This window comes from Electrona antarctica (assembly GCF_951216825.1).
Source record: "Electrona antarctica genome assembly, chromosome: 8".
Classification (NCBI taxonomy): Eukaryota; Metazoa; Chordata; class Actinopteri; order Myctophiformes; family Myctophidae; genus Electrona; species Electrona antarctica.
In genome coordinates this window covers 11,700,232-11,712,667 of record NC_136789.1, presented here as the reverse complement: position 1 = coordinate 11,712,667, position 12,436 = coordinate 11,700,232, and the positions used below count along the sequence as shown (strand labels likewise).

The 12,436-nt window shown below is 42.1% G+C and overlaps 1 protein-coding gene across 1 annotated transcript; it reads left to right on the top strand.

Moving 5' to 3' along the window:
* The first annotated feature begins 1,590 nt into the window (after positions 1-1,590).
* Positions 1,591-12,137, top strand: slc35f2 (solute carrier family 35 member F2). The gene is made up of 9 exons (XM_079507393.1): positions 1,591-1,756; positions 2,571-2,682; positions 3,788-3,960; positions 4,521-4,648; positions 5,422-5,581; positions 6,951-7,107; positions 7,526-7,578; positions 7,691-7,845; positions 11,062-12,137. The coding sequence occupies exons 1-9, from the start codon at positions 1,726-1,728 to the stop codon at positions 11,353-11,355; spliced, it is 1,263 nt and encodes a 420-aa protein (XP_079363519.1). The 5' UTR covers positions 1,591-1,725; the 3' UTR covers positions 11,356-12,137.
* The last annotated feature ends 299 nt before the right edge of the window (positions 12,138-12,436 follow it).

Sequence of the window (12,436 nt, the reverse complement as noted above, 5' to 3'; positions counted from 1 at the left end):
CTCTGAACCTCCGGTTGGTCAGCAGAGTTTGGATAATTGCTGTTGCCCAAGCAGGGAGCACCTTTGTGAGCTTTAGTATGAGGCCTTTGTGCCAGACAGTATCATAGGCTGCTGTGAGGTCAAGAAACACAGTACCTGTCTTTAGTCTGTTCTCGAAACCATTTTCGATGAAGGTGGTTAGGGCCAGTACTTGTTCTCCTGTGCTGCGGTCCTTGCGGAAACCTGCCTGATCCACACAGAGAATGTCCTCTACTCTTGGAGAAATACGTTGTAGTATTAGGCGTTCCAGGATTTTGAAGGGGACGCTGAGTAGGGAGATTGGGCGGTAGCTTGCTGGTAATTTGTGGTCCTTGCCAGGTTTTGGTATGGCAATTACTTTTGCTGTCCGCCATTTCTTTGGGATCGAGTTTGTCTGTACGATCCTGGTGTAGAGTTGTGTCAGCCAGGTTAGGGCTCGGGGTCCAAGATGTATCATGAACTCTGGAGAGATGTTGTCATATCCTGCTGCCTTTCCACATTTCAGGCCCTGCAGGACTTTCTCCAGTTCAGCAACCACAAAAGGCTCAGGGTTTCAAAGAAAGAATAACATGCAGTCATATGTCACTAAATGCCAGATAAATACCCGGTATAAATATAAATTATTAATATGAATATAAATATGATTTGAATGGATCACAATGATTCATGTCAAAAACAAAGAATAGATAACAGTATGTCTGTCATGTCAGATAAATATGAATATCCTATCATTTTGAATGGATTATAAAAGTCTGTAACTAAGGCTGCCTTGAAAAGACAAGTTGAAACAAACCAAAATTAGCATCATTTACAAATTCGCAATGATAAAGGCATAGCAAGTAGTACTTTTTGAACTTCTTGTTTAAAAGCCAAGGCCATTCAGAGTTTGATAGCCTATAGTCTAATACAAAAAGAAAGGCTCATCTGCAGGAGTGAAATCTAAGCGAACAAGACAACATTTGTACAGTGTCAAGGACAGCATGGTTTCTCAAAAACAACTGTCTTGTTTTCATTCTCTATCACAGTGTCGGTATTTCCTTCTGTCGCACACACACGGGCGCACGCACGCACACGGGCGCGCGCACGCACGCGCGCGCACACACACACACACACACACACACGCACGCACACACGCACACACACACACACACACACACACACACACACACACACACACACACACACACACACACACACACACACACACAGCGGTGGCCGAACGGATAGCGGCGCGGTCTAGATACCGGAAGGTTCCCAGTTCGAACCAGCCGTCCGACACGTTAAAATTACCACCGCTGAAATGCCCTTGAACAAGGCATCAACCACTACGATGAAATGTGTTCTATGAGCAGGGCCTGGCTGGAAACAAGTTCTTGAGCTTAGCCCAGATACCCTGGGTAAATATAGATTTCATTTCATTTTTCATTTCACACACACACACACACACACACACACACACACAGGCACGCCTTCATCCGCGTAACGTCAAGTTTGGCTGCGCGTTGCAGATGTCACGTGGTAAAAAGACTGTCGTTCTGACCAATCACAGCGTACGAGGCGGCCCATTGAGAGCTGTGTAAATAAATGCTAGGTTGACCATGTGCTGGAGGACCTGTCGCATGGATTGTCGCACACTTCATGGAATTGTGAGGAGAAGAATCATGATGTCAACTTGTCTCAGCTGACGACTCGCCTATCAAACTAACCATGAATGGAAATGAAACCCAGCTGTGTACAGGTAGATCATTAAGGGAGCGAACCGTGCTAATACAATATGGTTTAGCCCCATATGGGACCTTTTTTGTCTTTTCTAGCCCGTCTCCGGACCCCCCGGGTTGAGCTCCTTTGGACCTATGTCTTTTCCTTCCCTACCTTTTTAACTATGATGATTTCCTTTTTCATGGAGCCAGGAAGTGTATTTGTACGGTTCTGATGAATTGAAAATGGAATTAAAAAAATCCAATACATGTATCTACTCGCCCTCCGCTCCTGGGAGAGGTGCCATTATGGGGCAGCGGGGCTTGCAATGGTTGTGCTTAATAAACGTGCACATTTTTTGTCTCTAATTGGGAGACATAGTATTGCCACCCATTGATTGATTGAAGTATTTATTATCAGTTTGCAGGATTACAGTACATTGCAAGTACAACTCAATACAAAAACTGTCAACTGTGAGTGGACGACAGTGCGACACCATAAAGTATTACACTTGTTTACAAGAGGGTCCACCATTTTCAATTCATCATAACATTTAGAGACGTACAAATGTACACTTCTATATAGCCAAAAACAGGAAATCATCATCTGCTGTCTAATTATGTTAACTGGAGGAATGAAGCTTTTGTGACTCTTATCAAAGGAGGAATGAGTCTAACATCCATTTAATGAGCAGCACATTCCTGAACAGATTATGCACCATATGCCTGTCCTTGTGATGTAGATAATGCATGCAAAAGACTACTAGACCTGACTTGGAACAGAACAGCTTAATATTTCAACTTGAACCCATTTACAGTAGAATGTTTATTTTGAAACGGCTTGTCTTGTTCCAGCTTCACCTCTGAAGGAGATGGAGGGTTCTGCGCCCATGGAGGACAGGACATGCGGAAAGTGCACTGGGGCTTCCCAGAGACTTCGCAGCAAGATGAAAGGTGTCTTCACACGGTGAGTGCGCGATGCGCGTTCAGCTAACCAACAGTGCTGGCCTGGAAAAAGTACTAAAGTTCTTAATACTTAATAAGTGAAAGTGTCAATACTGCAATATAGAAAAACGTAAAGTAAAAGTCCAGAATTCAAAATGTACTTGAGTAATAATAATACAAAAGTATTGGCACCAGAATCAAAAATATTTAAAGGACCAAAAGTAAAAGTAGTCATTAAATATCCCATTTCTAGTTTTCAAATAAATAAATACAAATATTTTGAAAATAGCAGATCTACAAGCTCATTGATCAGTAGGTTTGGCGGTAGCTTATTACCTCAGCAAGGTGTCTTTAAAAAAAGAGAGGAAAAATCCCAATAATGAAAATGAACCAGTGAGTAATGTTTTAAGTAAGGGATAATATCTGGCTAGGTGGTCATTGTCGGGAGATGTCAGATCGCCGAGGTGGTTAAACTCCCTGTCGGTGAATTATCTCCCGACAATAACCACCTAGCCAGATATTATCCCACTTATTACATGGCTACCTAACATAAATTAATAAATTGCCCAAAACACAACAAAAAAGTATTCTATAATTTCGTTCTGGCTGCGTCTGCCCAGCTGCAAGGCTGGAGCACTGTCGGTCGGAAAACAAGTGAGTTGATCAAAAATAATCCATTTTCGGGTACTGCTTTGTCTATTTCTCGCTCAAATGTTTTCCTTTTTTTTTTTTGAGAGTAATGTTTATCTGTAAATGACACTGTGTGTTTGTGTTTACATGGCTGTCATGTTGGAAACAGTAGTAAATCAAGCGGGGCACAGCTGGTGCTCAGAGGGTTTGATTAGGCAGCGGTCTGTTATAGAGCGGAGCGGTCATTATCAAGAGATAACTCACCGCTGAATTCAGCGATTGACCAATCAGAATCAAGCATTCAACCAAGCCATATAATAATTAGATTTATTTCATGTTTGGTTTAAAAGAAAACATGTGATGGACGTGTAGTGCCCCAGACACAATCTGGCCAGCTCTGCCAAACAAAACGACAAATCTTATTAAATAACAACACACAACTAAAAACCTTTGTTTTGACTTGACACCGTGACCAAGCACTTGCTTACCTCTCCCAGGCGTCTGCTGAAGACCTTAGCCATGGGCCAGGCCTTGTCGTTGCTGATATGCGGTACGGCAGTGAGCAGCCAGTACCTGGTGGATGCCGGGGTGGAGACGCCCATGCTGCAGAGTTTCATGAACTACGCTCTACTTTTGTTGGTCTACACGTCCTCACTCTGCTTCAGGAAAGGTCACCTTGACATTTATCACGTTGCTTGTGGCTTATTTTTCTAAGGATTGATATTGTTAGTGAACGAGTAGAATGAGAGTCGTAAAAATATAAACCAAAAAACTACTGTCATTTTAAGTTGACCACCACAGAGCCACGATTTATTTTTTATTGTATTTTTGAGTGGTGGAACCACTCCAAGGAACAGCAATGTCCGTGTCACCTATGTATGTGTTCACCTTTGTGACTGTGACCAGTAGGGGCAAAAGTGGCACTGTTGTGCCAGAGAGAGAGAGAGAGAGGTTGCATCACTCAGTTTACACAGGTGTGATTTTTCAAGAATAGCTGATGTTCAAGTTCACAACATATTGCAGCTTGTAGGTCTTTTAAACAGACAAAAATGGTCGCATTTAAAATTTGTACCTGACTATAATAATTACATGCCCCAAATTGGTTTTGGGCATGTCAAATTGCCAGGTTTAAAGTGGTAGGTAGGGGGATATAAAGGAGGAGACATAATCCTATGTATGACAAAGCAATAGCAACTAATCTCTTGTCTCTATTGCATACATTTTCTATAGGGGAAGGCAACATTTTGCAGATTTTAAAAACCAAGTGGTGGAAGTATTTGCTGATGGGTCTCACTGATGTGGAGGCAAACTATGTAGTGGTGAAGGCCTACCAGTACACCACACTGACAAGTATACAGGTAAGTCAGATATTATCGCCTAAGGATTAGGAGCTGCCTCCCAAACAGTGAACTGATCGACTTGATCTGAAAATGCCATTGTCTTTCATAGTTACGCTCCTAATCCTGAACTATTATGAACCTTGAAGTCATCTTAAAAGATGCAATCCAGGACTTATTTTAATGAATAAAACATTGTAACTAATCTGTGTATGGTAGTATAAGTATGTATAAATAATAATAAAACAATATAACTAGCTCATATGCAGTGGTTGGAAGTGCCCTAACTCTTCCATTGAGAAACTTAGACCATGTTGTTGGGTAGGACACCAGTGGTGGAAGGACTTGCATGTTTTACTTATTAAGTAAGTAGTATTCCCGTATTCAATAAGTACTTGAGTAAAAGTACAAAAGTATCAGCATCAAAATATACTTAAAATACCAAAGTCATTGTGCAGAATGTCCTATGCTTGCAGATCTGTTATTTTCAAATGGCCGAAATATATACAGTATATTGCTGAAGTGATGGTGTGTTTTGTAATAATAATAAAAATCAGAGAGAGCCAGGAGACCCAAGTTTTAAACCCGGGTGTTACAGTTGCAATTAGCTCTCCTCCGGGGAGAGGACCTAAAACTCAAGGATTGTAACTTTAGTTTTAGTCACCCTCTTTCACCTCTAGTTCTGTCCGCTTTATTCCCTGTGGAGCAGTATGTCAGTATGACACGTTTTCCTGCTGTGGTTTTGTCTGGTTTAAGCCATTAAAGTCACAGTCTGCATTTTAATGTATTTTCAGCTTCTGGACTGCTTTGTCATCCCAGTCCTGATGGTGCTGTCCTGGTGTGTCCTGGGGACACGATACAGGCCGGTCCACTTTGTGGCTGTGGCTGTCTGTCTGTTAGGGGTGGGTGCAATGGTAGGAGCTGACATGATGGCCGGAAGAGACCAAGGATCCAGTAAGGGCACTTTGATCATTATTATAAACTGGCCAAAATATTCAAAAGCAACTTTGCAAATATTGTTGGATCAGTGAACTTGGCATGTTGTTTTTGTTTAATGTTTTGAAGTTATTGAGAGATGCAGAGAAAAAAAGCAGAAGCCAACCGGATGCTCACATGAGATTAAAATGTCTTGAAAGTGTAAGGTGCTTCTAGGATCAGCAGGAATAAGATGAATCTTTATAGAACAATGGGGCGATAGATAATAGCAGATGTACAAGCTAGTGGACCTAGAGCCCTGGGGTGCTACGGACGGTCAACTAAGTATATTGTCTCTGTCGGGTGGAAACATCATATGTCCAAAACCGTTACTTTTCAGGTTTCAAATAAAAAAAGAGCAGAGCTTGTGGATCTGGTACTTTGATGTTTTTCTGTGACTGTAGTTACTGTAGAATGTTACTGTAGTAAATCATAAATTAGCATGATAAAGTAGGACGTTGCCGTTAATTTACAAAAAAAAGGTTTAAGAGGTTTTTGCCCGACAGCAATGAGACCTGTAAGACGCCTGAGGGCGAGAAGCGACCTTGCCCTAAAGGGCGAGGTCTTGAGTGTCTTGAGTGTACAGGGTTTGATGAGGTCAGATCAACATATGGAATGTCAGAACAGGTCAGCTCCATACAGTATATGGAGATCTAAGGGTGGTAGCGGGGACATTCTCTTGAGTGTACAGGGTTTGATGAGGGCACAGATAGGGGCGGGCCTTAATTTTCGGGCCTGTTGAGAATAACTTTGGGGCTAGCCTGTCTAGAGTTTGAATGGACAGGTGGGCCTGTTGAGAACTCTAGTTTTCGCCGGCTGCCGGGCACAGCTGCACTAATAACTTTGGGGCAGGCCCGTCTAGAGCTGGAAATTTGAATGGACAGGTATAAGTCAAAAGGGAGACATCGAAGAGGAAGGATGGATGTCGAAGAGGAAGGATGGATGGGGAAGGATCAACATATGGAATGTCAGAACAGGTTCTGAAATGTATCCATATACTGTATGGAGATCTAAGGGTTTGAGGTCAGATGTAGAGTTGCTGGCCAATAGTGTTGACATCAGGGATCTCCATATATGGGTTTAACTGCGATAGAAGGTCGCATTTACTATGACATCAGGGTCTCCACATCTCCATCCCTGATGATGTCACATGATGTCACGAGACCTGGACACCATATATGATGCCTGACACACTGATGGTGCACGACACACTGCCGGGAAATGCTCGATTCCATAGTTAACTGCGACCTTCGGTCGCGATAAGCAATGAGCTATTGGCCAGAATCGCCTGCTTTATATTCCACACTACTCACTCACTCACTCACTCACTCACTCACTCACTCCCTAGGCAGTAATCTCCTCCTAGGAGATGGGTTGGTACTGCTGAGTGCTTTTCTCTATGCCATGTCCAATGTGTGTCAGGAACACACAGTGAAGAACTGCAGTCGAGTGGAGTTCCTGGGCATGATGGGACTCTTCGGGACACTCATCAGCGGCATACAGTTGTAAGAGAACACCATGTGTATTCTAATAGATTGTTTTTCACCCTAAAAGTCATTGTACAATGTGCATAGGTGAACCACCAGATAATTACCACCCAAGGCAACATGACATTAAAAAATACTTGGCTAATGGTCACTGGATGGACGGCACCATTCCTGTTTCTGTGCAATGTGCTATTGGGTAAAAAAAATAAATACACAATCAATCCACTTTTCCAAGACCAAACTCTCATTTGAAACATTTAGTAGAAGTTTTACCACAACGTGCAGTAAAACCTAAGGTTTACAATGTTACAAATGTATTAGGGAAACGTCTTCTATCATAGTATTTAATTTGACTGCTTTCCTATTCAATTGGCCCATTAAATGTATGAAGTATGTGCTTTATTCCCCACTAATTCTATTGTATGTGGAATTTCAGCGCCACCCTGGAAATAAGTGCAGCCGGGGAAATAAAGTGGAATCTCAATATCAGTAAGTTCATTTTCTATTTTGTTGAATGTTGCGATTATAGTGGTTTACCGTGCAGTATCAGGTTGACCACTGATGCATCTACTAAAGCCTTCTCATTCTGTTCTCTCAACAGTTTTGCTGTTTGCAGCATATACCTTCTGTATGTTTGCACTGTACATCTTCATGCCCGTAGTGGTGAAGATAACCAGCGCTACTGCGGTGAACCTCTCTCTGCTCACATCTGACCTATTCAGCCTCTTCTGTGGACTCTTCCTCTTCCACTACACGGTATGTTATGTATTATTATTACTTGCGCAAGCAGAGCGTGCAAGTAATGTTATCAGTCAGGTGCTACGATGCGTATGTCCCTTAGCAGCATATGATATGACGTCATATGCTGGCAAGGTACCTACAGAAGCAGACCGTGCAGGTATGTTTTCCGTCATGCTGCGAAGCGTATGTCCCATGACGTGATGAAGATATGTACCAATGTCCCTTAGCAGCATATGATATGACGTCATATGCTGGCACGGGACATACGGAAGCAGACCGTGCAGGTATGTTTTCCGTCATGCTACGAAGCGTATGTCCCATGACGTGATGAAGATATGTACCAATGCCAGGGTATAATTGGTTTACGATGGTGACGTAATGATATGTTTCAGTGTCGGGTGGACTAAAGGTAATGCCCCTATGTATACATGTATGTAATCTGACACCACTGCCATAACAGGCATAAGTAATCATTACCATACTTCAAAATGCTACTTTCTTTCCTCCAAAAGCAAGGTACGTAGCAAATAGCTAAACCTAATAATTAAATATTGCAAACGTTCTTTCACAGAGAGGCTGAGATTTGAAAGTTTGTAGCGGTCTACAGTACTTGCACGCTCTGCTTGCGGACTAGTAGGCCATTTATGGCCTACTAGTGTGGCAACAAGCAAGTAGGCACTCGACAGAGTGCAGTTCTAGTTATTATTATTATTATTATTTATTTATTTATTTATTTATGCATTCCTTTAATTAGATTAGATTAAATGTATTGTCACTGCACAAGAGTATACAAATACTTTGACAATGAAATGAAGTGTGGCGGCTAGCCAGAAGTGCAATACAGTAATGCAGTAATGAGAGAATAAATAGTAAATACATTTCTTTAGTAATGTATACGGAATAATAAATACATAATAAATAACTAATGAGTATGGTAGAACGATAGAAGCATATGGAATTGTATCCAGCCTACTAACATCTTCTACCTTCTGCTGAAATGTTATGTGAACTGTCAAATGCTGTGTAAGAAAGGTCAACAATGCCTCTTTTGTTTGAGGAGGCTTGCCAAATTTCAGGTTGATAAATCGCTAATGAAACTGTTCTACAGTGCTTTCATTTAGGTGACATTCACACCAGAAAGCTTTGCTGCGATTTAAAACGAATCCTGCTGCGCATTGTCAGAAAGTGCACTTCGTTTGGCAGGTGTGAAGGCTCATTCGAATCCTAATGCGTATCAAAGAACCGCATTCTACTCCGAGCAAAAACGGGGGTTTCGCTTCGCTTCCAATCGCACTTGATTACGATTCGGTGCAGGTGTGAATGCAATCCGCAGTAAATAAAGGCAATGAAGCAAACAATGTGGCGGGTGAGGAGCTGAACACAGTTGGAGACGGAGAAGGCATATTTTACGCAGGGCAAAGATGTCCCGTTACCGTGGATAGACGTGCACGTGGTCGAATGAGGAGACTGAAGCCCTGATCAAAATGAGGACGAGTACAATCGATTGCTTAAGGAAACCCATAAAAACACTGCAGTGTATTATAGCCTACAGAATATTCTGTCTGTGCGTGCCGTAAACATGGAGTGCTGTCACTGTGTGGGGACTGGGGAGTAGGGACTTTCATCTCGATAAACTTGTAAACATTTTGCGCTGCTGTCTGTTATATCAGTGCGCTCAACGCTGTGCCTCCATGCCCAAAAGAACAGTGCGTGGCTGCGTGCGTATAGTGAGAGAGGGGGGGGGGGGGTCCAGTCCCAGACGGCACGACACATGCACGTTATGAGTATAATTTTAACACCATAGATTTCACTGTGTAGGCTAGTTTATGAATGTAACACATTGATAAAGGTCCATCCTGCTGCGTTTCCAATTGCTGCGGATGACAGTGTGAAGGCAAACCACAGCAAATTAAATATGCAAAAATCCCAATTTCTCTGCCCATTCGCATCAAGTCTACCGAAGTATTAGGTGGGAATGTGACCTAAGTCAGTTATCTCCTTCTCTATCATTTGTTGGTATGGAAACCTGAACTTAAAGGACAAAAAACACATCAAAAGGATTGTAAGAACAGCATCAAAGATAGCCGGAGTAAATTTCAGTAGCCTGGATCAAGTATTTCCACAGGTGCTTAAGAAAATGCTCGTAGATTTGGTGTTTAGGGAAAAAAGGAGGGGTCAACAAACTATATAGGGTTAAGTGGTTAAATAAATGTATTAACATTACTGCCAATGAGAATGAGACCTGGGATTTTCCGTCAATGTGGGATGGGAGTTGCAGCTGCTGCCAGCGGCCCACCTCGCTCTTGTTGGTGCACAGACATTCTGTGAACTGCTGAAGGTCGCTAGCTGTTTTCCACTCTGTGTTTGGATTCCTTTGCGCCTGGATAGACTCCAGTGTTTTCTCACTCGTACGTGGAGTTTACAAAAACAATCTGCAGCAATCATGTTTGGTGGCTGAAATTCGTACATTTGACTTTGACATGGAGAGTTCCTTCAGTAGCAAGGTCGGCGCACTGTGGCACTACTAGCATACTCTAACTCAGTGGTTCCCAAACTGTGGTGCGTGCACCCCTTGTGGTGCGCGAGCGCCTTCTAGGGGGTGCGTGACATGAAAAGGCTAATGGTGGTGCTATGGTTTTATTTTAAAAATTATGTCAATAACTCAATATATGGCAAGTATATGCAGAATATAGCCTTTGCTGCATATATATATGCCATATTCAGGTTCATATATGTGCATATTTGTGGATAAATAGGAAATATATGTCTCTATAGCTTATGCGATTTATATTTCCATGTGGAGGGTGCGTCGGCTAGGGCAGGAGGTGCATGGCCTAAAAGGTTTGGGAACCGCTGTGTCTAACTCGTCAGCTAATGCCATATCAACCCAAGGGCTAATACGGCACCCTCTCTTTCCTTTTATGTTTCCCCTCACCCAGCCCAGAACAAATAAAGTTTGGGCAAGTGCTACAGTATGTGCCAAAGTTCTTTGCATAATCTTTTGCCAGGTGCTTGTAAAGCATCCTACATTCACTACTACCTCTAGTAGTGACCGTAGTGGACACATTTTCATGATTGGCTGCCTTGTCTCTATCGCTGCCTCTAAGCCAATGGGAGACTTACCCATAAAACCCATAGTCTGAATGGTATAAAACCAATACTATGAACACTGCAACGTGAAGCTATGAGCACACAAACTGATTATACTGTTTTCTTCTCCTCCTCTTGCAGTTCTCAAACCTTTACATTGTCTCGTTTGTGGTCATCATTGTGGGCTTCATCATGTTCAACGTCATTCCCACGGACCCTGACACACACCAGGCTGAATCCAGAGGTGTGGATTGTGAGCTTCCTGCTGCATGGTCTGCTGCGGACCAGGCCAGGGGTGGCCTCACAGAGGACCAGCTGCTCCAGTTAGAAGAGACTGAGGGAAGAAGGGGGACACAAGTGACGATTGTTGGAGACTGTCTTACAGAATTGACCGCCTTCTTAGGCCCCCCACCCCAGCAGGACAAAAGAGACTAAGAAGTGAGACAAGTTACAGTTGCTGAAGATGGACTTACTAGAGACCACCTCGGACCAAGCACTCCTGAGATGTGTACTATTCACAGTTTGGTGATACTACATTTTCGTGTTGCGTTGTGAGCTTGTAGATCTGCAGACTTTATTAGTTGAGATTGTTGTCAGAGAATTGTGCAGCTGTTAGCAAGCAGTTCTGCAGTTCTGGATATACAAAAGGAAAGAAATGTGGAGGAGTTGTTACTCCATTTTGAACACATGAGGGCGATATATTGCATGTTGACATTAGCCACATGGGGGCCTTGTAGCAAGAATCCTCTTTCTGAGTGCCATTCTAGTTGCTGATATCAACCCAATTTACATTTGAGTGGAATCCCCCTTTAATGTTAATGCTTCCCAGAGAAAACACATGCTCATTGTTTAGTGGCTGTTTTCAGAGATTCTTCCAATCCATGATAAAATGTAGTGACAATTGAATTGCTGTTTGTGTCCATTTTAGCCAGTATAAGGAATAAGTGGTCCAGTTATTTATTAGACACCCTTACTGTTGATAAAAATGTTTTAGTTTTTTTTCTTCTCAACACTGTATTTCTTTTGCCAATTGTTTACACACACATGCACACATACAGTATAGTTCCATGTAATGTTTTAAAAATAAACTTTTTAAAGTAAAGTATACAAGTTATGAAGTTTCTGATGCCTTTATAATTCTGAGAATCTCAGAACACAAAACGTATACAATAATTTGCAACAAAATATATTGTTTTTAAATAAACTTTTATATTCTCTTGGAGTCTACATTGTTTCTCATAATGTTAATCAGTCTATAGATGTGAGGTTTAACTAGAGGTGGTCAGTCTGTGTTTCAATTGCTATAGCAGGACGACACATAGTGAGTATACATCCCACGTTGTTCTTTGACAGCATCATGTAAAGATAAATGCAGACCCTGTTTTGGGCCATTTATGAAAATCTATTATTTCATGAAAAGAAGACATGACACATGGCCCAGTGTTAATTTTGTTGACTATAAAACGGACTAAGACTAAATCAGAATTTGCTGTCAAAATGAATACTGACATGGTCA

What these genes read in the sequence shown, in the direction of transcription:
- slc35f2 (XM_079507393.1), top strand. Translation starts at nt 1,726, where the DNA reads ATGAATGGAAATGAAACCCAGCTGTGTACAG. An exon ending in TGAAACCCAGCTGTGTACAG is followed by an intron (nt 1,757 to 2,570) that starts GTAGATCATTAA and finishes GTCTTGTTCCAG; the next exon opens with CTTCACCTCTGAAGGAGATG. An exon ending in TCTTCCTCTTCCACTACACG is followed by an intron (nt 7,846 to 11,061) that starts GTATGTTATGTA and finishes CTCCTCTTGCAG; the next exon opens with TTCTCAAACCTTTACATTGT.